Here is a 25,927-nt window from a genome sequence, read left to right on the forward strand (position 1 = left end):
TACCAAACATGAGAATATAAATTCCTAACATAACATTCCAAAAAATTTGAAAACTTCTTCTATACCAAACGTTTTCTTAGAGACTAATTTAGCAAAAAAAGAAAATATAAAATCCCTTAACTTATCAAAAACAATAAAGACATCTCATAAGTTTATTAAATGACAAAAAAAACTTTTCTCTCTTCTTTATAACTAAAGAAAAATAAATATAAATAGTAGTTTATTCCTATCATCGGATACCACTATAAATAGGTTTAAGAGTTCAAATATATATATATATATACAAAGGGGATTATAAAATTTTATCTACAATCAAATTGGGAATGAAATTTCTAAAAAAAGAAGAAGAGGACGATAAAGAGATAATAAGACGAAAGATTTTTCATCGATAATGAAATTAATTAAAATCAAATTTAGAGAAGAATATATTATTCTCCTCATGAAAGTTCCTCTTTCCCTTATTGGCTAACTAGATTAAAAGGGAAGGAATAAGAGAGAAAACAAATGAGAGAGTTTAAGAATAGAAATAAAATTAGGCATTCTTTAATAAATTGAAAATGTTTATTTTATTTTTGGCAAAAAGTTGGGAATGTAATTGGCCCTTTTCACAAAATTAAACACACAATTATTCGGGTCAGCCCATCTCACATCAGGAACCTTAAATGGTCAAATGTCATCTCCCCTTGTTCAAACCTATTAGCCACGGCCCAAAACGCGCTTACGGCGGCTCATATTAGCTTCTCCACTTTCCAAGCGAAGTCAAAACCCCAAATCTAAGAGCCTCACAGCCAAAATTCAGAGACGTGGCAAGCTCCCATTCGCCCGTTACAGGCTCACCTCAACATCCCTAGTTAGTCTAGCCTCCCGCAAGAAAATGTTCAATATATATACACCAACTGGTGATGGGAACTGACCTCTCGCAAATTCGTCTTTCAACTCTCTCTCAATTTTCGTATTCTATAGTTTCTCTCTCTTCACTGGGCAAGACTTGGAGGATCTCGAGCTGTTCTTCTGGAAATTCCCTTTTGATTGTACGATTATTGATCCTTATCTGTACTGAGTCTCCGATTTCGTCTCTTTCTGCTGTTGAATTGGAGGTCTGTGTTCCTGGGTTTGCAGCGATTTGATTCTGTTTTATGATTGAATTTCTGCTTTTGAGCTTTAATTCGGTGGATTGTTGGGTTCTTGGATTTTAGGCTAATTACTAGGGCTTTTTTGGCTTACATTCGGAACTAGAGGTTTTTTTCTTGGCAATTACACTTTGACGACGCAGTTTCTGGGGTTTCCTTTTTCTCCATCAGTTTTTATCGGTTTTCTTGTTTCCTCATTCGACTTTTTCTTCAAGCAGCAAGTCTTATCGGAATTCCGTAATTTGTATATTAATTGATTTTTTTTTTTTAATTTCAAGCTATAGTTCTTTGGGATTTTCAATTTCCACTCAGGAATTTGGGGCTTCATTTTCGTGTTAGCTACAGATTTATGAGACCATTTTTTGGGTTTGATTTTTGTTGTCTGTTCTCTTTGTTTCCTCGTGAATTCGTAATGCACTTACGCCATAATAAGTATACATTCTCGTTTTTGTTTCTTTATAATTTATATGCAGGAGATTTCAAATTAGTGCTGGGATTTGATCTGCAAATTGACTCCTTTGGTGGTTTTGTCTGGTCTCAGAGATAGTAGAGGAAGATGGCTAGTAATGCAGTGGCCTGCGCGGAGAGGGCAACAAGTGACATGCTGATTGGCCCAGACTGGGCAATAAACATTGAGCTGTGTGATATAATAAACATGGATCCTGGGTATAATTTCTTTTTCTACCACCTATCGTGTGTTGATTGTTCATGAGATCCCTCGAGTGATTTGGTTATTCATTTCTCTAATTTGTGAAATTAGAAAGAACTGAATATCTTATTGTTTTTATATGTCGAGCTTTGCAGTACGAGCTTCAAAGCTTTGGTACATGCATAGTTTTTGTTGCATAGCTTAAGATTTCAGAAATATTTAGAAGTGAACACTTCATATGTCATATAAGATGGTTTAATAACTTGGAGTTGAAAGCTTCTAAGGTTTTTTATATGAGAAACTATCGATATTGCTTCCCAACGATGTGTATTCAGAACTTAGCTGCAGCATGTCTTTGGTTAGAAAAGTATAGAGGGTTTTGGTTAAAGCCAATTGTTGCGGAGAGGACAAGGATTCATCAATTCTTGCCTGGGAAGAACACTGATACTGAATGTGTGGGTTTTCTGGGTTTCTAAAGGGTACCTTGAGCACAATGTCATGTGAAGGGGAAGAAAAGTTAGAGAAGAAGATTTGAGGGGCCTCATCGGTATTTCTTAGGAATTGCCCCCTATTTAGGGCCACTCTAAGTAATCACGCTTCACAAAGTCTTAGTAGCTTCAAGAATTTTCAACTTTTGTTTATATAGTAATGCCATTAATATATATTTGCAGGTTGTGAGTTTTCTCTAAATTGTGGTAGGAAGGTGAATCCATGATAGAATTGTGGAATTTTGAAAAGTAAAGCACATGCAGTTGCCCAGTAATATTGCTAGGCTTAAAATAAGATCCATCATCCACAGCAACCTTTACATGCGTACTAGCATTAATTTAAGATCATCAAAACTATCTTTGCTTATTAGGGGTTAAAAAAAAAAAGACCAAACAACCACTAACTTTTAAACATAAAGGAACACTTACGTACATGTTTAGCTGGTTATCTACTGATTTATAAAATGTTAAAGAGGTGAAATAAGCTAAACACTAGAAAGCTTACTTAAAGATTTATTGAATCCGAGTAGAGATATTTATATAAGGAAAAAAGATCTATTATATCTCCTAGAAAACAGGAACAAATTCAAATTTAGATAACAATAACTAGTATTAAAAAATGCTGGAATTTATCTTGTGAATTTAAGCTTGAATATTTCCCTTGAATCGTGGAGCTTTATCTTATCTTCAAGGCTTCCTTATCTTTTAAATTTTTATCTTATCCAACCAACTTTATCTTTTCCTTTTCAAACTTAAACACCCAATCTCGTCTAATACTCCCTCTCAAGTTGGAGAATAGATACTAGTCATTCCCAGCTTGCCAATTAGTAATTCGAAACCTGGTCTTGCCATGGCTTTTGTAAACACATCAGTCACTTGACTTGTTATAGGAATATAGGATAGATTAATTCCTCTTTCCTCAATTTCCCTCTTTGTAAAGTTTCGATCTATTCTTACATGCTTCATTCGATCATGCTGAATTGGATTTTTAACAATACTAATTGCTGATTTACTATGACTGTACACCTCCATTTGCTGTAACAAAGGAATATGTAAGTCTTCCATCAGCCTTTCTAACTAAATCACTTCATAGATTCCTTGAGCTATAGCTCAGAATTCTGTTTGCCTCAGCATTGCTGTGGGCAACAATCGACTGCTTCTTACTTCTCCATGTAACCACATTTTCCCCATACCTTAGTGCAATAACTTGAAGTTGATTGGCCATTTTCAATAGTCCTTGCTCAATCCGCATCAACAAAGCCCTTAATTCCTCTCCTCTGTTTTCTAAAATAGTAATATTTTTTCAGGTGTCCCTTTTAGATACATGAGGACATGAAAAACAACATTCATATGTCTTTGAGTGGGAGAATGCATATATTGACTGATTACACTTACTACATAGGCTATATTCGACCTTGTAAGAGACAAGTAGATTAATTTTCCGACCAATTGTTGATATCTTTCCTTTTTTACTGGGGCATCATCATTAATTTGTCCTGATTTTAAGTTCTTTTCTAGGGGTGTTCCAGCAGGTTTGCACCCTAGCATACCTGTTTCTTTCAATAAATCAAGAGTATATTTTCTCTGTGAGATGAACACACCTCCTTTATTTTGAGCCCCCTCCATTCCTAGGAGATACCTCATTGTTCCTAGGTCTTTGACTTCAAATTCAGCTCTCAATTGCTTCTTCAAGTGCTTTATTTCTTGCAAGCCATCTCTTGTCACTATAATATCATCCACATTGACGATTAATATAGTCTTTCTTCCATTTGCTATGTGTTTTATGAACAAAGTATGGTTTGCTTGCCCCTGTTTATACCTTAACCGATTTAGGGTCATAGTAAACTTCTTAAACCAGGCTCTTGGAGATTGTTTTAACCCATATAGAGACCTCTTAAGCTTATAAACCTTTCTAGTGTCAACTTCATGCTCAAAACCAGGAGGAACCCGCATATATATCTCCCCATCCAAATTTCCATTAAGGAAAGCATTTTTAATATCAAATTGAAATAAATGCCACTCTAAATTATCAACAATAGGGAATAATACCCTGATAGAATTCAATTTAACTGAATGAGCAAATGTCTCCTTATAGTCAATCCCATAGGTTTGGGTGAACCAAGGGGCCACCAATCGAGCCTTATATCTTTCAACACTCCCATTTGCATGATTTTTTATTGTGAATACCCATTTACATCCAACTACCTTCTTATTTGGGGGTTAATTTTACTATATCCCATGTATTATTACCAACTAGGGCCTTCATTTCTTCCAGAACAGTAGCCTTCCACTTGGGATCCTTCATAGCACATTGGATGGTTTTAGTAACTTCAATGTTGTCAATACTTGCAACAAAAGCCCTGAATTGGGGAGACAATTTTGTATAAGTCAAATGATTAGAAATAGGGTACTTAACACATGGCCTTACCCCTTCTCACAGTGCTATAGGAATAGCCCAATCCAAATCTTCATCCATCCTTTAATATTGTTGTCCTCGGATGGACCAGCCTCTGGATTTGATGGCTGATTGTGCTGAGGTTCTTGATGGCCTTTAGGTCGTCTGGAATAAACTAGAAGAGGACTGTCAGGAGGTGGAAGGTCAGGAGAGGGAAGGTTAGGAGTTGGAAGGTGAGTATCAAGGACTGTTTTATGAGTAAAGGTATTAGGAGAGGTATTAGATAGGTGCGGATTAGGTATAGAAATATCAGGGGTTGTCAGGAGTTTATGCTGATGCTCCCCTTGAGTACATAATGGCAGGGTAGATGGAATAGAATCAGGCAGAGGAAGAGAAATGAGGGGATCCCAAGGCCACTGTGTGTTGGCAGTCTCCTCTAGAGAAGATGTAGGAGGATAAAATGGGTGATCCTCATAGAATATGACATTAGAGGACACAAAAAATCTGTGAGAAGAGGAACAATAGCACTTGTATCCTTTTTGGGAAAGAGACTACCCAACAAAGATAATTTATAAGTGCCTTTGGTTCGAGTTTGGTCTGAGGGATTTGTGTTATGAACATAGACAAGACCTTGGGTGACAAAGAAGTAAGGAGATGGACATTTGGACACATATCACGAAGAGTGTTGAGAAGAGTTCTGAATTGCAAGATTTTAGAGGGAAGACGATTGATGAGATAAGAGGCTATAAAAATAGCTTCCTCTCCAATAAGAGTGAGGAACATGGGTAGTGAATATCATGGCTTATGCCACCTCAAGTAGGTGTCTGATTTTTCTCTCAGCCACCCCATTTTGTTGAGGGGCGTATGGACATGAGCTTTGATGAAATATGCCATGTTTAGAGAGATAGTTAGTGAAATCATGGAAAAAGTATTCACGACCATTATTAGTTCTAAGAACATGAATAGGAATTTGAAACACATTCAAAATGAGTTTGTGAAACCTTTTGAAAGTGCTGCTGGCCTTTGATTTTTCTCTCATAAGATAAACTCAACAAATTCTAGTATGATCATCAATAAAGGTTACTAACCAACGAGAACTCAAGATATTGAGATGTTTAAAAGGACCCCAAATATCACTATGGATCAAGTGAAAAGGCTTAGATGGTTTATAGGGCTGTATAGAATAATGAGAACGAGATTGTTTTGTAAGAGTACACTACTCACATTGAAAAGATTGTGCTTTATTAATGAAAAGGTGAGGATACAAAGATTTTAGATATGGGAAACTAGGGTGTCCTAGGCATTTATGCCACAACAGAACATTGGCATTAACTGTTACAGTAAGGACATCTTTATTGGTTGAAGGACTTGGAACATCTTTTGTCACATAATAAATGCCATTTCTAGCCTTAGCACTACCATCATCATCCCCAAAGCCTAGTCCTAAAATATATAGTATGATGGGAAAAAAGTGACACTACAATTCATATCTCTTGTAAGTTTATTAACTGATAGTAAATTGCACTGCAATCCCGGTACATGTAGAATAGATTTCAACTTTAGTTTTGTTAAACACACTGTTCCAAAACCCCAGGTAGGAGAGGTTGTGCTGTCAGCCATAGAAATATCAATAGTTGTGTTACAAGGTGTGTAATCCACCATAGAGTTAGCCAAACTTGACATATGATATGATGCACTCGTATCCACTATCTAGACATGTTTAGGAAGCTTTCGTGAGATTAGTGAGTAATAAGGAATACCTTGTAAGGCTTAGGAGTAGGAGGACTTTAAGGGGTTTATACCTGCAGTTTGATTTAGCAGCCTTTGTAAGGATTGAACCTACTCTGCTGATAGGTTTAGATTTGTGTTGTTCCTAGATTTAGTGGAGACTTCGGCAACATAGGCTGATCTGGTTGTTGATTTGGTTGTTTCCTTCTTATTTTGTGGCTTCCAGTTTGTTGGTTTGTCATGAATCTTCTAGCATGTTTCTCGTGTGTGGTAGAGTTTGTTATAGTGGTCACACTATTGCTTGTCCTTCCCTTGATTTCTTGACAAAGTATCCATATGTTTGACAGTAGCAAGAGTAGAGTTTTGATGACGTAAGATGGAGTTTGTTTATTGGGTAAGCATCACCTTACGCTTGCTCTCCTCTCTCCTTACCTTAGCAAACACTTCTCTAAGTGTGGGTAAGGGTTTAGTACTCAATAATCTTCCACGAACTTCATCCAAATCAGAGTTAAGACCATGGAGGAAATTAAAGACACGATCCTTTTCTAACATTTTATTATATTTTGTGCTATTAGCTAAACACTCCTAACTAATTAACATTGTAGAATAAATCCGTCTCATGCCATAACTCAATCAAAATGTTATAATATTCTGTAATATTCAAATTATCTTGTTTGGTTGTATAAATGGTTGACTTGATCTCAAAACATTGAGAGGTATTCTCCAAATCTGAATACATTTCTTAGACTGCATCTCAAATCTCTTTCACTGTCTTGTAGAAGAGATAGGTTCTACCAATCCTTTGTTCCATTGAGTTGATAATCCATGCCATAATAGGTTGTGTTTTCTGCTTCCCAAGTGCCATAATTTGCTTTGGTGGAGTAGGGATTGCTCCTGTCAAGTATCCATTGCTCCTGTCAAGTATCCAGCTTTTCCTTTTCCTTTGATTACAAGCAATACTGATTGAAACCATTCTTCGAAATTACTCCCATTTAACTTATGTTGAGTAATCTGTAGAGGATGGTTATCAATAGGGTTTGTAGAAAAATTTGGTTGAGAATGAGGATTAGGAGAACTCGTGGCTGAGGCTTTGGTTATGGTTGGGTTTGGTAGGGTTTCGGCCATGATTTTGTAAACAGCCTAGACCTCGAGATCTAGGTGACCAGGATTTGGCTATGATACCATGAAATAAGCTAAACTCTTGAAAGCTTACTTAAAAATTTATTGAATCCGAGTAGAGATATTTATACAAGGAAAAAAGATCTATTATATCTCCTAGAAAACAGGAAGAAATTCAAATTTAGATAATAGTAACTAATATTCAAAAATGCTGGAATTTATCTTCTGAATTTAAGATTGAATCTTGGAGCTTTATCTCATCTTCAAGGCTTCCTTATTTTTTAAATCTTTATCTTATTCAACCACCTTATCTTTTCCTTTTCGAACTTGGAACACCCAATCTCGTCCAACAAGAGGCATGACTCAAATTAATGGCAATTTGAATTAGATTATTCTATAAGCACATGGTATATATATACTAACATTTAACCTTTTATACTTTCCTTGCTGTGATCATTCTCCTTGATGTTTAAAACACCTTACCTCGAGTATTGGAATACTAGATATTGAAATGTGCATGCACATAAGTTACGGCCATGAGAGCAAGAAAAGTTGAATTTATTCTGATTTTTAAGTTGATTGTTTGGAAGCAATGAAGGAAGAACAGAACAATCCAGTTTCTTAAGTAAATCTTTAATTTATCAGGAAATAAAAAAGTGATGTTTGGATTTTTTTTATTGTTTTCAAATTAATTAATAATTCCGCTTTGCTCTCTTCAAATGGTTAGCTCTCATCAACATCAGTATCTTGATTATCTCATTCATTAGCCTTTTCCAATTCCCATAATAACACTCATTTCCATTTCTTCCATATTTTTTTTCCTTCTTGTTGACTTCTCAATCTGTATGAAGAGCTGCCATAAGAGAGAAAAAGGATGCTAGGGTGCTAGTTTGTACTCATTATGTCTGAACTACAAAACATGAAGTTCAATGTCTTGCTTGGAATTAAAAGAGAACCAAGAAAAGCTTCGAGGGAGCAGCAACAAATTATTATCAAGTTTCTCCATGCAACCACCTCTTCTTTACAGGAGTTGATTTCTACCAGTAAATCTTCCTTCCATCAGACATGAGTTGGACTTTTTAGCTTTATTGCCACAATGATGTGGGTATAGCTTTTGGAAATTCTGGCAACATTTAAGCCTGTACTGAGTTTGATTGGGGGCTTGTCTTAGTCAAATCCCAGCTGAGTTGCAATTAAGCAAAACTCATAGCCCCAGCAATCCCAACCGAGATGTTATCCATAATAATCTCCAATCCATTCCTTGTACGATCTTTCTGTGAGTACCAAAATGTATATCCAGATTCAGTTAACATTTTAGCCTTCTTGTTGACCATTTCATCTCTTGGAGGCAAGTAATATTATTTTTTCTCTTGATCATTATATCCATCAATTTCATTGATAATTTAGTCAAAGTTCGAATGTTCCATGATCAAATGCTTAAACTCTGATCTTAGGCCAACTTATTTACTTGCATTCAGTTATGAAAATGTGGGAATCCTTGCAGATTTGACATTACATTTGGGTGTTGATGCAACAAACCTACCTCATTTTTCATTGTAACGAGCAATATGGTGCATCCTTAAGAGTGTTATGCCCCAACAGTTTACTCACTTGTTATAAGTCATGACAGTTGATCTGACAAGTTTTATTCTAGCTGTTGGCTCATTAATGCTACTTTTCTCCTTTATTTGAGCTTGGGAATGGCCGTGAATAGGAAGGACACATTCAATACTAGAAGTGATAATAAGTCAATTACTCAATCTACAGGTGATTTGTTGTGAAGCTGGAAAACGAGAGGAATATTGCTATAGGAAACATACTTAGAACTGATTAGGTATTCACCTATAAGGTAAGTTCTTGTAGCATATTGTATAACCTTCAGAATTTTCACCTCAATTCTTGAAATCCAACTCTTGCCTATATATTGAGTGAAATAACCACAGGATACTTACATGCTGCTGATTTTCTCCTTTTACTGGGAGAGCATCTCTAACTTCCTAGAGATACTTTAGACCTAGAAGGAACCATTATATTTATTTATCAAAAAAACAAATAAACTGTTAATATTTAAGGGAAACATGCGTAAGGTACCCGTGAGGTTTAGAGTAATTGCAAATAGTATCCCTAACATTTGAGAAAACATGAATACCCTCAACCTTTAATACCATGTTGCAATTTCCTTCATCTCATTACTTAACCCTAGTTAAATATTCTAAAATGACTAAAATACCCTTAAATTTTAACAACACACTTTCACTTTTTCTCTCCTCTTTCTCGGCCCCTTCTCTCTCTCATTATCAGTTGCCGACCACTTGAACCCACCCCTTCTCTCTTCATCTAAGTGGCTATGGCATCTACATCTCTCTTTCAACAATGGCTACTGGCAATGGCAGGTCTATAGTGGCAATGGTGAGGGCAGTGCTCTTTCTCATCTCTTCTATGGAAGCAGTGGGCAGTAGTCGTGCTCAGAACAGTGGCAAAGCTTCTGTCTTCTCCAGTGAGGGACTCTCTGCTTCAGCTTTCTTCCAATGAAACTAGGTCTTCAATAATGGTGGCTAGGGACTGCATCAATGTCAGGCCTCTCTTTCTCTTCCTTCAATTGTGGCCGAATCAAATTCTTGCAGTGAGTCTTCTTATTCAACGGCATCAGCAACCCCCTGTTTTTATTCCATGATCCCCTGAAAGCGAGATCCGACATGGACAAACAGTCGCCTCTGCAATCTCAGTTGTCTCCTTGCTCTTTTACAAAGGTTGCCAGAAAATGTCATCTTATTCAACACCAATAATCCGGGGATCTCATCTTATTCAACACCAAAAAAAAAAAAAAAAAAAAAGTCTGGGGCTCCATTGTAGAACCCCAACCCAGTGGATTGCTGGGGTTTGGTTGGCCACTGGTTGTGGCAGGCGATGTTCTTTTATTTATTTTTCTCTGAAGTTAGGAGAGAGAAAGAGGAGTGAAAAGAGAGAAATAGGGGTATTTTGGTCATTCTATTCCAATTTTAAAAGCAGGGGTAGTCATTTCTATTTCTAAAATCTGAGGGATAGTCTCTGCAGTTAGAGCAAATGTAAAGGATGATTATTGCAATTTGCCCTATATTTAATTTCTGGAAATCCCTAGTTATCAATTGTAATTGGAGCAATTTTATACTGGTTGATAATGAAAAATCAGATGGTGAAATCAATGAGAGTTGTAGCCCTACTGGGCTTTGTCCCCTGGAATCATGGATGTAGGGATAGCCAAATAAGAATCATTTTTTTTTTTTTTTTGTGTAACATGTTCTCTTCTCTTTCTGTTTCTTAGCAATATTAAAGATATTGTTCTCCTTAACCCAAAGTTATTTTTCATATATAAACTCTTTAACTCTTTTCCTGGGCTGTAGTTCCCCTTTCTGTTTTGTATGGTTTCTTCAATTTGGTGGTTTTCTTAATGATCTTGATGCGTGAAAGCATATATATGCACCATTGCTTATTGGCGTGCTATTATAATGGTTTGCAGTCGGGGCTTTGTTAGAATAGATGGAAATTTGATGACTCTCTGAGTTTGATTGACTCTGAGTTGTATGGTCAAGCTATACTGTACTCCCCTGTGAGTGCAACCATGGGCTTACTTTTGGGCTTTTATATGATGTCTTTTTGAAGCAAATATTTAATAATAAAAAATGTCTTTCTTAGCAAGGTAATACCTACTGTATCAGATTGTCAATCAATTATTGCTTTTTATGCTGTTGAGCAGCGTCAGCTGTCTTTGATAAGGTTTGTGCTGACTAGAAGCTTTTGACCTACAAAGGTAATGGAAAAAGAAATCCCGTAAATAACGGGCTTTAGTTTATTATTGTTGAGGTAATAATTTGTCATCTTGGTATATCACCATCATAAAGTATTGATGTTGATATGCCACAATATCAATACAACATGGTTAGTTGGCTAATCCAAGAAAAGTGTAATAAGTTGCTTCTACTTGATAGAGATCAAAAAATTCGTGCTCAACCAATCCATCTTAATCCATGTCAACCATCAACCAATGCCCACACCAGCTCTTATTACCATCCCACTACAACCTAGGCCAACACCATCCCATTATCACTCCTCCACATCCCAATCCTTTTTGTGATGGTTATTAAAGATATGTCAAAGTATTTACTGCCTAAACCTTGAAATTACTTATTGCTTATAAATTAGTTGGACACATGAAGTATGCTCCCCCTTGTCTCATGCATGTGAGAAATGAAGATTATTGGGTTTCTGAAGTGTCCCCCCTCCCCCTAGCTCGAAATATTTTGATGGAGGAGAGGGAAATAAATATTTAGGGGGACATTTTTAGCATATTTTGTAAATTTTTTTATTTTTTTTGTTCTTTCTTTGTTTCCATTATTCAGTGTTCTAATTAGGACAGGATTTTAATATTTGATTACATTTTAAAGTAGCATTATGTCTATTTGAGGCCTATCTATAGTTGTTTAAGATCTAATAGAAGGAAGCCTTGGTTATTGAATCGATATTGAGTTGAGATACTGAGTTAACTTCTTTGTTTGTTCTTGTTCTTCGTTCTACATCTTATATAGATATATGCATGTATAATATAGCATCTTTAAGCCGAGTTTCGTTATTTACATAGGTCTTCTATCTTAGAGCTAGATATATAACTTTTGACTTTTAATTATTGTAGTTTGCATGCCTGATCTAGTATGATGCTTTACCATTTTTATGTGATGATGCTTACCATTTTTTTGTAATGATGCTTTACCATTTTTATTTAACAATTCCACTAAAAGAGTTTGTAGTTTCTTACTGTTGTTGGATTGGACTGAAATTGCAGGCAGGCAAAAGAGGCATTGAAGATACTCAAGAAGCGTTTGGGGAACAAAAATCCTAAAATACAGCTCCTTACTCTTTTTGTCAGTATTTTTTAAATTTTGTTTTTCTTATAAATAGCCTTGTTTTCAGGGTTATGTTGAAACTTATGAGTCTTACTGGCAGTCAACCAGATCACGTGGTGTTATAAAATTTTATATTATCGTATCTGTGGTGTAAAAGATTTCCCCCCCAAAGTAGTTAGGAAAAAAGGCTTGGCCAAGTTGAGTTGGTAAGAGATAGCTGCTAGAGGTGCAGAGGGGACGGTATCCTGTGTAGCATGGCCAATGCATCAACCATGAGAGGAGGAAATAAAAAAAAAGAAGACAAAATATAGACCTGTAACCCCATTGTTGGTAGTAGTACTTCAGCTTTTCGTTGATGATTTGTATATGGAGTATTCTAAGTCTTTCCCCCCAAGCATTTGATTCTTACACTTCATTTATGGGGATTAAAACTCATTATGATTAAAACTCATTTATGTGAATTATTTCCTTATGTGGACTTGAGTCATCTTCATGGACTTCTATGTGTTTCGGTTAGAACCATAATCCATAGAATGATTTCTTTGCTGAATTATATTCTCAAATTTTTGTGTCACATTTTGCATTATTTCTTTTTTTTCTCTGCAGTGTCTTATTGGTTGTTAGTCTTTTAGTTTTAGTATTGGTAGTCTGTCTTCTTCATTGTGATATCATGTCTTCAGCTTCTGTAGTACTAGGCGCTTCTTCATGATGCCTTAAGTGAATAAATTTCTTTAAAGATGAATCTTCAATGTTCCATAAATAGAGATGATTGGTGAGTTAAAATTCGCGTCACCAACCCCACCTAGTTCCATAAATAGACATGTTGCTGTTTATAGTCATCAATGTTGTTATGTTGGGATGCCATGTGGAGCCGTGAGGTGACCACTCAGAATTCCACACAGAACCTTGATTTCTTATTATTATCATTCTTGCAATTCCTTATTGGGCTTCTTTGAACTCTTCTCTTGTTTGAGCATGCCTTGCCACCCTTGGTTGAGAATTTGGTATGCTACGAAAGTTTATTACCTAAATGCTATCATCAATACTTTGTTGTAATTTCTGTTTCATTGCCTTAATCTGTCTTCTAGTGTTTCTGGTACATCAATTCTCATTCAGTGGGATTTTGAATATGTTGATTGCTATATGTGCTACAGGGACTGTTATTTCCCTTGCCTATTCATTTTCATTAGATACGATGAGGGAAAGGGAACACTTGTCATTTTTTTAGTGATGTCACCTTTAGTATAAGCTATAACAGGGATATTCCCAGCTTTTCACATGGATGGGAGATGAAATCTCCTTATTCAGGAATTTCTATATTCCTGATGTTGTATTGTATTATTCTATTACATGTGCATAAACATTTCTCTACACCCACGTCCTCCTTTTGTCTGCATATTCTGATGCCTTTGTAAGGAAGTTTGATGCCTAGATACTGTGGCCTCAATGCTCATTACTGAGTCCATGCAACATAGGATTCTGTTGTATTTGTTTGGCCAGACTGTACTAGGTATCCAGAGGCCAAAGATGTTTCAGCTCCTAATGACCATATCTGGTTTGGGCCTAGGCAAAACTATAATCCTAAATTAAATTACCAAATCTTCTCTATTCATGGTCTCTAGCATAGTTGGCTTTCGGGTTTTCATCACTGTGTTTGAGTTATTAACATTGTCACTTGTTGGCTGTGCTATTGCTGGTTAGGCACATAATGACAGCATTATTTAACTTGTAAAATTTCTCATCCAGGTATTGGAGACTCTCAGTAAAAACTGTCCTGAGAATATTTTCCTGCAAATTGTTGAGCGGGATATTTTACATGACATGGTCAAAATAGTGAAGAAGAAGGTGTGTTCTCTTCTTGCCTTTGATGTTTTCCCCCCTCCTTTTTATTAAGATACTTATTGTCTACATCCCTTCTAATCCTGATTGTGCAGCCTGATTTAAATGTAAGGGAGAAGATATTAATTTTGATAGATACATGGCAAGAAGCTTTGGGCGGACCCAGGGGAAGGTATCCCCACTATTATGCTGCATATAATGAGCTCAAGGTGACTGGTTACTCATTTATTTATTTTTCCAAGCAAACAAGTGCTCTACATTTAGCAGAAATCGCTGGCCTTTTTCTTGTGATTAATTCTCGTTGTCTGAAGCCTGTATATATCATTGACTCTATTTTCAAATGGTTTTGTTATAAAAAATTAGCTTTACAATCTGAAAGGTTTTTCTGGTAGAAGATATGTTGGCCAAAAGGTCGCTAACATGTGGCAACCTTATGTGGGTACTTGTAGTGCTCCAACAAGCTACATGAACATTTTAGGTATCAAACATCATCAATGTGATTTCACGTGAGGCATACGAGCTGCTTTTTTAGCTTGTCCTCTAGGGATCAGGCATGTCTCCTTGATTGCCTCCATTATGAGCTTGTCTTGTCCATAAACTAACCAATGATATATATGGTATGTCATGTTTTACCATTAGACCAAGTTTTGGGCACTTGTGGCTGTCAACTCAGGCATGGGACTCTCCACCTGAGCACTGCTTGTTGGCCATAAGGAATGCTCAGAGCGTCCTTCGGCTTGGTTGTAGGAATTCTTGATCCAAGCACCTTGCTAATTGCCATTTGTAGCCAAGTTCATTGTATGTCAATCTCCATGCATGCTTGATTGCTCGAAAATGCCCAGTGGCTCTTGCATTCTAGGAGGGAGCCTAGGGGCTCCTGCATCTGTTGCTCTTATGATATACAATGTTAAAATCTTCATAGAGCTGGACTGCCATCTTCTCCTATTTTTGGCATTTAAAGAAGATGAAAGAGAAAAGTTATTTTTCTTGTTATGCATTTTTCTATATGCTTGTTTTTGACTTCGAAAGGGTAGCAATTTTTTTTTTTTTATGTGAAGAGCTCACCAAAAGATGATCAGTGGTGATACCATATGCTCAGTTTTAAGTCCCTTGAGGAGCTTGTTCCCTGTTCCCCGGCATTTTCAGTTTTTAATTTTTTTTTACTGTTCTCTCAGTATTTTATTTATTTATTGTAGAAATTGATGAGTAGAAAGGAAGTTCAGAATCAAAATCGTACTTTGAACAATAGGATACATTCCCTATTAATAGGGAAGAGAATACACTATAGGAAAGTTCTATGAAAGGAAAGATATGCTACACAATAAACAAGGAAACCATATATACAACTTTACAGATTTAGGAAACTGTTTTAAACTATGATTACATTCCTAATCTTTGGAGAGAATCCAATATATTCTTGGAAAGGCTGCTTGCAATCTTCCTCTCCAAATCATGTGTAATCCCGTGATTCATTCAACATTTATTTATTTATTTTTGGAAGGGGTGGGGGGGTGGGGGGAGGAGTGTTCAGTATGAGGTGTTTCTACTGCTGTGAGTTCTATTATGAATTGTATTAATTTATTGCCATCAACATTCTGGTCATTGACATTAGATTCATTAGGACATCAAGTATTAGTTTGTCAAAATATTGATCTCCTCAGGTTTGCTATTCATGCTTCTTTACTCTTTTAGTTTCTGTAGGATTGATTGAAAACAGTTAGTTAGCTTTGATAACAATGATTGACAGGCTGCTGGAGTAGAATTTCCTCCCAGAGAAGAAAACAGTGTTCCTTTGTTTACGCCTCCGCAGACCCAGCCCATAAGTTACCCTGCTTCTGCATACCAACCTCCTTTAGGATACCCTGCTTCAACATATGAGGACGCTGCTGTTCAGGCCTCTCTTCAGTCTGATACTTCTGGACTCAGGTATTACTTGGATATCCAGTTCTTGCTTCTTTCCACCCCTGTCAGATTGTTCTATCTTTATCTTCCAGTTTGTCTGCATTTATAGATCTGATTGTATGATGTCTGATCTCTCTTTCTGTGAAGTATGCTTTTTGTTTGTGTGCATATGGTCTGGAATGAGGGCAGGGCTGGGCATATGCTGGTGGTTGGTTTCCAATTTCAGTTTCAATGAAAATCATAAGCTTTTGGCTTCAATCCCTTTGTTAGGATGAGAATGGACATGAAGAAAGGTTGGAAGAAACTTGGGTAGGATGGTAAATGCATATGAGAAATGATTGGAAGAAATCGTTAGCAAATTCCAATTGGAAACCCATCCTCCCTTTTATTTTGTTTTTCCATATTTTATTTTTATTTTTGGCTAAGAGGATCATGTTGGTTTTAACACTAGTCTCTTACTTGTAAGAGCCATCAATCAGTTGCACTTATAAAAAGTTCATAATCAATTGATTTGCCTGCTGATGTATTGTTTTATTTGCTTTTATGTCAATTCATTTTCATTGTACTTAGTTAACTAAGTACTTCTGTGTTGTGTGTGTGTATGTATATTGCTAATTCCTAAAATACTGACTTTGGTTCTTTCTTAATTGTACTCGGTTATCTTGTCCAGAAACTACTGTTCATGTAGTTCTTTCTCAACTGTACTTGGTTTATAAATACATGTACTTAGTTATCTTCTGCTGTTCTTTCTTAATTGTACTTAGTTTATAAACAATTGTACTTAGTTGTCTTGTCCAGAAATTAGTAATTCCGTCTTACTTTTTGTACCAAACAAGGTTGTTACTTCTTTTACCAAACAAGGTAATGCATTGCCAGGTAGTATTACCACTTTGTGATCTGCCTACCAAATGGACCATAACTGTAATAAGCAGTGGGTTCCTTTTAGTCATTTGTGATAGGGTTCCATTAAGTTATGCCGAAGTAACTTTAATTAGATTAATCAAATACCAATGCTCAATCTATCTCATCATATGCATTTTCTTTTCTGATTCTTGTACGTAGAATCCATTTCCTTAGTTTGAATATATGTTTTTGTTGCAGCTTGCTAGAGATTCAAACTGCTCAGGGACTAGCAGATGTGTTGACAGAAATGCTTGGTGCCTTGAATCCCCAGAACCGTGAGGTGTTCTCCCTTATTCTCTATAGTCATTTGCTTAGTTCTTGTTCTGGGTAAACAATTCATTCATGAAATGTTCTTTCTTGGGTCTTTCTCAAACATAACATAAAGTTGGACTCTCCCCACAATCAAGATTCCTTTTTTTTATTTTTTTGGATATTATGCATTTTCTGACCTCTACTAAAAATTGTTAAAAAGAATGTCCTCATTGCAGAAGGCTGCCCACTTTGCTAGGTTCAAGGGAGGGCTGTATTTTTATCAGCCTTTTCCTTACCTTTTTGCAAAGAGGCTGTTTCCACAAGACGAACCATGACCTATTAGTCAGAAATTGCAGAGAGGTTATTTCCTGAGTCGAACTGTGACCTTCTAGTCTCAAAAGAGCAATCTTACTGTTGCTCCTGGGGCTGCTAAAAGTTGTGACGAGGCCAAAATTTTCTTTTCGTAGTTCACTATACTGTCACAACTGCTTGGGGTTCCTTTTAACTTCCATGAGTATTGGTTGATGATAGATGAAAAGAAATACTGCCATTGATGATAGATGATGTGTGCAAAATGGCCGGATTTCCAAGTAGACCCAAGTATCTGATATTGTAGTTGTGATTTGAGTGCCCTTGTCGCTCTGGACAAACCAGCTGCCTTCCATATGAAATACTACCTTGAATATGTAGTGCTTTGAAGTACTGCAATGCACAATTTAGTTGTGATCTTAAGTATCCTCTAGAGAGATCCCTTGACCCTCTTAAATATGATCGGAAGTACTACTATAAATATTGTGATTCCATTTTCAAGTAAAATGGAAGCCTCTTTTGTTTTTATATGAAATGTCAATTCATTTTTGTTGAGGTCTTACTACTTTCTTATTGTATTATTTCCATGCCAGGAAGTTAAACAGGAAGTGATTGTTGACCTTGTTGAGCAGTGCCGTTCATACCAAAACCGTGTCATGATTCTCGTTAACAATACTGTGTAAGTATATGTTTCATTAAATGATGATATGGTGATCTTTTGTGGTTTGGATTGTTTTAATTGTATAAATTCACCATATGATGTTTGCTTTGTGCCAGAGATGAAGAGCTTCTTTCCAGAGGGTTAGCACTGAATGATAACTTGCAGCGAGTTCTACGCCGGCATGATGATATTGCAAAAGGAACACCTACTGTTGATGTAGGAATAACAGAAAATTCAGTCACACCTCCTCTTGTCAATGTGAATCATGAGGATGATGAATCAGAAGAAGATGATTTTGCCCTGTTAGCTCACAGGTAATATCAACTTCTTTGTGTTGTTATTGTGAGCTAATGACTCTGACTGCTTACCTTATTTGTGTTGTTATTGTGAGCTAATGACTGACTGCTTGTATGATGTGGACATATTGATTAAGCATGCAGTAAAAGGTAGCTAATGTCTACCAATGTAGCACTGGTGTCCTATATTTTGGAATTTATTGAACTCTTTGATTTTGTCTTGGGCTTTGAGTGGGTTCTCACATGAGGAAATGGACATTATGACAATTGAATCAAGTGGATATCACCTGTTTGGTAACGCGAAACTGTGTTAGCATTTGTTTGGGATCTTGTCATTGTTATTACTGTCGTCATCATTATGTGTATGAGTGATTCGACTTCATTTTTTTTTTTTGGGTGGAGCTTCTGAATGTCATTTCATACCATGTGCACGTATTGATGATTAACCTTGCAGTAAAAATGGTTTATGGGATATGAAATAGCTGTGATTATTCGTTGTTGATATTTTGGAACATATTCAATCCTTGAATTTAGATTGGCCTTTGATTGAGTAATGATATGAGGAGTGTAAGTTGTTATGATCATGAATCTAGGGGGATGGCACCAGTTTGGAAGTATGGAACTCTTTAGCTTTTTCTTGGATTTGTTTCTTTCACTGTCATGAGTGTCACCAAATTGCTGTTAACTGTTTTTCTTCCATCAACAAGTCTACCTGCATCTTCATATACATATGAAGTTCCAAAAATGATGCTGGAAAAGTTGGCTGCTCCTAACAAAAATTTATGACTTCATCAACAAGGTCAATGATGCAATTACTTTCTTTGATTCAATCTAAAGAATTTAGGTGGAGAACCCATTTATTTCTTATCAAAAAACTGTTATTAGTCCGTGTAGATAGAAAGGGAGAAGTACATGAGTTGAGACAATATCACTGTACCATAGCCATGCTTGAGTTGGAAAAATTACAAGGTAACTAAATGGATAATTACAAAAAGTAGTGGTAGCTGTGGATTTACAAGATGTGAAAAAAGATAGCTAGAGATCCATGAAGGTAATGACCAAAAGAATTTAGCTGCCACAAGGTAAGCACCCTAATACTTTGAAATTTTGGAGGATGCACTATTTATGGATTATATTACACAACTATGTTTTTAGGATACCTTTTCTTGTGGAGGTAATACCATCTACATTTCTAGTTTTGAAGGCATTATTCCATCTCACAGCTGGTCCAGCCCTGGATAAATAATGACGTTGCATTGATAGTGTGTAAAAATCGTCAGATCTTTTAATATGGATTCTAACAAAAGCATTCATTTGTTAGTTAAAATCATGTAGCCAACCCCACCATGTTGGAATAGATTTGGTGGTTGTTTTTGTTACTAGATTTTTAGGATGAGCATTTAGTTTGTGAAGAGTATGTACTTGCTTGAAATGGATACAACTTTGAATATCCAAATAAGTAGGCTGATATGATATGAGTTAAAATGGTCTTCCAGAAGATAAGGTAGTAGATAAAAATGGTTGGCAAACTAGAGTTCATGTAGCCAACCCCACATAGTGGGGATAGAGGCCTGATGCGTTGTTATCCAAGTAGGGATTTATACCTTGTTATATTTCCATTTTTAAAATATTCTTGAGTCTGCATGTTTTTCTCCAAAGTGTGGAATCCACCACTCAGATGCACAGTCTATTCTTTCTAGTATGTTGGCATGTATGATGCAGTGAAAGCACAATCATTAAATGATATGGCCATGTAATATCTTGTTTGCTCCTGCAAGCTTCCTTGGTTTAAGCAACTTTTCATTGGATGAAAATAGTTTATGTTGGTCAAAACTTCCATCCTTTTAAAGGCTTTCCATTTAGTGGCATCTAGTAAATTCCCATTGCTGTCTTGCATTAACGTGTTAAACAAAATCATGTCATTGCAGGTCATCAAGGGATACTTCACTTGGACTGGGACAAAAACCAGCCAGTGCCCAGAAGGAACCAGTGAGGATTAACCCAATTCTACCTCCTCCACCCTCATCCCAGAAGTCAATTACAGATGCTGCGATGGTTGATTATCTAAGTGGTGATGCCTATAATACTGAACGATTATCTAGGTCATCAGGATCCTCGTCTTTTGCCGTCCCGAGTCGTTCAAACAATGCAAATTCCATCCCGCCTCCATCGAGTCCACCACCTTCCTCTCCTCCCTCTGATTACATAAACCCCACTGCTGCCATGTTCTCTGGGCCGACCACACATGATGAACCAGCTCCAACGATCAAGTCTGCTGACAGGCTTCCTCGAGCTCCTTGGGACGTTCCATCTCCTAACAGCATTCCACCCCCGCCTTCCAAATATAACCAGAGACAGCAATTCTTTGAGCAACATCACGCTTCTTCCGGTGGTGTTCCTGGTTCTTCCTCTTACGACAACTTAGTTGGGCAAACCCGGAGTCTGTCTCTTAATCCATCAACCCCACCAAAAAAACAAGAGAAGCCGGAAGATGCGCTCTTCAAAGATCTGGTTGATTTTGCGAAAGCCAAGTCGTCTTCGCCTTCCAAAGCCAATAGGTCATTTTGATGTTTTGAGCGGGAGGTTATTGTAGTTGGGTGTATGGATTATTCGTTTTGTGGCGGTACAGTTTTTTTTCAGTGATGTCAGTTTCTTCAAGTTTTTATACCGTAAGACTCCTCAAATAAATGTTGGTGGAAACTGCTGCTGCCGCCGTTTCCACCACTGGTGTAACTCTCAGAGGAGATGAACCCACTTATTGAATTTGTAGAGCTTGTGAATATATAATATCTTGGTTGGTTTGATTCTTAAATTGCTTCCACTTCCAATTTTCTTGGCAGAAAGCTCTCGCTGAACTCTAGGTAAGGGTTTGGAATGCTGCTGCTGCTGTTTTTTTTTTTTTTTCCCTCGTTCAAAAAGGGTTTGAATGACACATTGATCGTTCAAGACACTTGAAAAATTCTTTATTAGGACTTAAATCTCGGCAAAAGTCATCAACTCTTTCGTCCTTAAACCTATATATATAATGAGCTGCCACCCAGAAGTGTAAATGGATTGAAATGCCCACCCGCCACGTAACTTGCCTGGCCCCTTCCCTTGCCCCACTCAATTTCTCACCTCTTGTTGAGGTGCATTCTTTCTGGCTTTTTATGTGTATTGGCCTATTGTATTTTCTATTTTACAGTTGCGCGTATATATAATATATTTGTAGGCATTACAGGCTTCACCTAACAAACAAAACTTTTTATATACCATACCATACCAACTGATGTTATGATTATTAGAGATATAGTAATCTTTTATGGAGAAATATTAATATGCCTAATTAGGTTGTATAAAATCAAAAATATGAAATTTTTTTATATGAAACGGAAATAGAAAAATAATATTTTTTTAAAAAAGTAAAAAACAAAAATGCGTATTAAAGTATAAATTAAAAAAATATATTTTTTTATGAATATATTTTTTAATATAAAAAATTATAAAAAATAATTCAATCATAGTACATTTGCCTAAAACTAAATTCACGAGTTCATTGAAGGCACCTTTCCAACCCACTAAACCACAGAAGCAATTCTAACCATAGAAACAACTCTTCCAACGGACATTTGAAAATGTGCCTCCAACCCACTGGGCACTGATAAACAAACCCTAATCCACATCGTTCAAGAACATCCACTGAAAAGAAATGGCCAAGAACATCCACCTCGTCGAGAACCTCATCGCCAACAAGAATATTCACTTTGTCTCCCAACGAAATCTACCCTGCCATTATTTTTCAACCACTGAACTTCATAAGCCTTTTCGAAATCATCTAAGAAACAGTCGCTGTCGACGTCAGCCTCATCCACATCATTTACAGTCTCTCCAAAGATCTAAGCCTACCCAGATTCAGGGTAGACATCATCTATTCCTACAATGACATGGTGGTGAAATGCAATCGAAAAATGTTGAGCTTTGGCTTGGTCTCCTCGTAAACGTAACATCTCTTGGCTTCGATGCTCTCCAACGAACAATTCGTCCACACATTTCTTATTGAGAGCTAGACAAATTTCTGATTTATATATTTGGCTCTTAGTTATTAGGTCATTGAAAACACATTTTTAAAAATTTTCTGTAATTACAAAACGTCTCTGAAACATTTTGCAAATTACAGAAATGACTCGAAATAAAATATGTTTCAAGCCATCTTTACCATTTCTGAAACGAAAAACATTTCGGAAACCTTGAAACGACGTCTCCGAACCATTTTCGTACACCAAAAATGCCTAATTAGAAGTCATTCTTGACAGAAAATGAGAGCGAGAATAATGAATATTATAAAAATATCTCATTTTAAGATAATACTAAAAAGATCATTCTAATATACAATCTTTATCTTTATTCTCTGCTCCCACAACCTCATTCAAAAAATTACTAAACTCATTAAAAAAAAATAATAATGGTAAAGGGATAATATGTACATACACAATATTGGTCAAACATGCATCTCCAAATCTCTATCATGTTGATATTAATAGTAATAATTCCCCCTTCATCTAATAAACAACAGCAACAGCAGGCAGAAAATTCATCAGGCTTGCTTGTGCCCACTTCACTTTTCATTTCTTTTATTTCTCCGTGGGATGAAGGACCAGCAGCCCGCCCAATACCCATTACTCTTCCTGCAAACCAATATGAACCATAACATAAATAAACTAAAACTCATGCATCTAATCTAATCTAATTATAATAAAATCAAAATCTGATATATAATTATGTATTATTAGACCATTTAATGTCATTTTCAACCATGTAATGTCGTTGCATGCATTTTGCCACGGGTTTGGCTAACAAGACATTGAATACCTTGCAGGAAAGTCAAAGATTAATAGAGAGGTCCAGCTGTGGATAGCAGCCTGTAGGGTTGAGGGATAATTAAATTATGTGGTGGTTACGTGTAAGGCTTTTATTCCCTTTATTTATTTTTGTTAATTTTCCTTAGTTTCTAGATTGTTGCATCATAATAAATTCTTTTTAGTTGTGCTTCAGATGTGTGGACAGCCATGTTTAGAGAATAATACAACAACAACAACAACAACCCACAAATTAAATATGATGTTGAGATTAAAAATAAAAAACTGGGCTAAATTCTGTCTGAAAGAATCAATCAATCAATTTTGGAAGGAAGGATCAACATTTTCAACCAACAACTGTAGTCCCAACCTAATGGGTTTTAAATGTTTTTCCAAAAGATTTTGGGTATCTATATAAATTGGTTTAAGATATTAAAAGTTTACTTTTAGGTAAATACATGTGATATAATATAACCACCACCTACCTAATACTATTATTATGTGGCTTCTCGTGAGATCTTTTTAGGGTGTCACAACCAATTTCAGATAGATGGTACATAGTCTACTTAAACTAAACGTTTTGGGTGTATTAATTATTTAGTTAATTAAAAACTCAAAAATTAACTTTGTTTAGGATTCTTTGTCCTAAATTTATGTAAGTTCTTGTCTTGTGTGTTGAAAAAAATCTAAAAAAATGGAAGGATTCGTAGATCTTTGATTGGAAACACCACCCCCATAAACTTCAAAATTATGAGTTTTCTTTGAATGATTCATTGAAAAGGGTTGTTATTAACACTCTTAAGCATATATTAATTAATATTACGGATCCATCTTCTTTTTGATCATTGTTTACTTTGTTGGTAATGAAAAGGAAATGAAGATGAATAATTCCAAATTCTACTTAGAAATAACAAATAATTCCAAATTCTTCCTACTTTTTCTGAAAAAAGAAAGAAAGAAAGAGAGAAAAACTAATCAAACTCACCTGGTGCTGCCGCTCAGGCTGCTGCTCCGGCTGCTGCCGCCGCTGCTACCGCTCTCACTTAAACCCGAAAGCCTTCTCTTCCACCATTCCGCCGGCTCAGGCTTCGGCGAAACTCTCGAACAGGCAGTGCTAGCTGCCGAGCTGTTCCTCTTCTTCGAATATCCCAACGAAAGCGGAAACACCATTTTCAGAAGCAACCCTCCATTCTCGACGCTTCCGCTTCTCACCATCTTCGCTTTTCTTTTGATCCTCTTCCCTTCTTGGCTTTCGCTCTTTCTACCAAAACCAATTTTCTCTCCAACCAAGCGCTCTTCCTTGGCTTCCATTCTCGGTGGCTGCTCGACCAGATCCTTCAAAGAGAGCTCGTAGCTAGACTCCGGCATGTTCTTCACCATCTCCATGAGCTCCCACTGCCCTCTGGCTATTGCCTGAGCCCTCGAATTCGGCGACAGTTGCCGGTAATTCGTGTTCTTCCACAAAGGCGGCGAACACACACCACTCGACTCATCCTCACCCCCACCCATACCTCGGGCTGTAAACTGGATCCCCCCACCACTCAAGCTACTCCTGTAATTCTCATAGCTGAAGGTGGGATTGAATCTCTGAAAATGGGAGCTGGGAAGCTTGCTTTCCTGATCAAACATGATAGCGCTAGCTAGTGAACCCGAATTATAAAAGTTGGAAGTCTCGGAATTCCTGTAAACTAGGGTTTGGAGAGAAGGTGATGAATGAATGATGATCAGTTTGGTGTTTGTGGAGCGGGGTGGGTATGGTAACATTGTCTGCAGGGGACCCCCCTCCCCCCGATTGTCACTTTCTTTATAACAAAGCAAAGCTATGGATGTGTTGTTGATGATGACGTGGTTCATTTCAAGGGGGATGATAATAAAAAAGTCAAGGGTTTCTAGATGGGTGGTGGTGGAAGAAAATTAAGGGATCTTTTTCTTTTTCTTTTCCCAATTTTCTTGGTTTGGTTTAATTTTGTCTTCTCTTTGGGCATTAAAGTTTTGTTTTCCATGGGAGAGGATGGAAAAGACTTGATTGTCCTCTATCTTCCCTTTCATTTCTTCATCATGAAGCTGGCTGTTGCTCTTTGAGTTAGCCCAGTCTTCACTCTTCGACAACCCCTTTCGACTTTTTTGCTTTAAGTAACTGTTTGGATTTCTAATACTATTACTCCCCTGTTGGCTGCAGCATCTCATTTATCAATATTTATGATTACTTAGGATTCCACAACTATCACACTCATTAAGTATATATTATCAACCAAATATTTTGTCTAACAGAGAACTAGCATCTATATATATGAGGAAACAAAATTAGCTACCAAAGTTATACCCTCACCCAGATAGCCACTCCATTCACTTATACCCTCCTCTCTTAATTAATATATATTATTAAAATTATTAGTAATAATAACGTGATCTATTAAACAAGCATACATGTACCCAGAAGAAAACACCCACTAAACTATGCAAATAATAACTCATAATGAAAATTCTTCTATAAACTTCACAAAAGGGGAAGTTCCAATACCGACTCTTGCATCATCAGAAGTG

The 25,927-nt window shown here is 36.6% G+C and overlaps 2 protein-coding genes across 5 annotated transcripts; one reads left to right on the forward strand and one right to left on the reverse strand.

Moving 5' to 3' along the window:
- Positions 1–887: 887 nt before the first annotated feature.
- Positions 888–21,360, forward strand: LOC127807564 (TOM1-like protein 4). Of its 4 annotated transcripts, none has more exons than XM_052345521.1 (10): positions 888–1,031; positions 1,672–1,796; positions 12,326–12,404; positions 14,133–14,231; positions 14,321–14,434; positions 15,973–16,151; positions 17,229–17,310; positions 18,185–18,270; positions 18,369–18,566; positions 20,477–21,360. In XM_052345521.1, exons 2-10 carry the CDS (start codon positions 1,687–1,689, stop codon positions 21,114–21,116), a joined length of 1,587 nt encoding a protein of 528 aa, XP_052201481.1. In that variant the 5' UTR covers positions 888–1,031; positions 1,672–1,686; the 3' UTR covers positions 21,117–21,360. The 4 variants fall into 4 exon arrangements, with proteins under 4 accessions (XP_052201481.1, XP_052201480.1, XP_052201479.1 ...); XM_052345520.1 differs by having other exon boundaries at positions 905–1,031; positions 1,604–1,796; XM_052345519.1 differs by having other exon boundaries at positions 908–1,097; positions 1,604–1,796.
- A 1,613-nt stretch (positions 21,361–22,973) lies between these two features.
- LOC127807124 (uncharacterized) lies at positions 22,974–25,172 on the reverse strand. Its single transcript, XM_052344765.1, has 2 exons — positions 24,369–25,172; positions 22,974–23,212 (listed from the first exon to the last, which is right to left on the reverse strand). Exons 1-2 carry the CDS (start codon positions 25,145–25,147, stop codon positions 23,143–23,145), a joined length of 849 nt encoding a protein of 282 aa, XP_052200725.1. The 5' UTR covers positions 25,148–25,172; the 3' UTR covers positions 22,974–23,142.
- Positions 25,173–25,927: the final 755 nt, after the last annotated feature.

The sequence above is a fragment of the Diospyros lotus genome, chromosome 8, assembly GCF_014633365.1.
Source record: "Diospyros lotus cultivar Yz01 chromosome 8, ASM1463336v1, whole genome shotgun sequence".
Taxonomy (NCBI): domain Eukaryota; kingdom Viridiplantae; phylum Streptophyta; class Magnoliopsida; order Ericales; family Ebenaceae; genus Diospyros; species Diospyros lotus.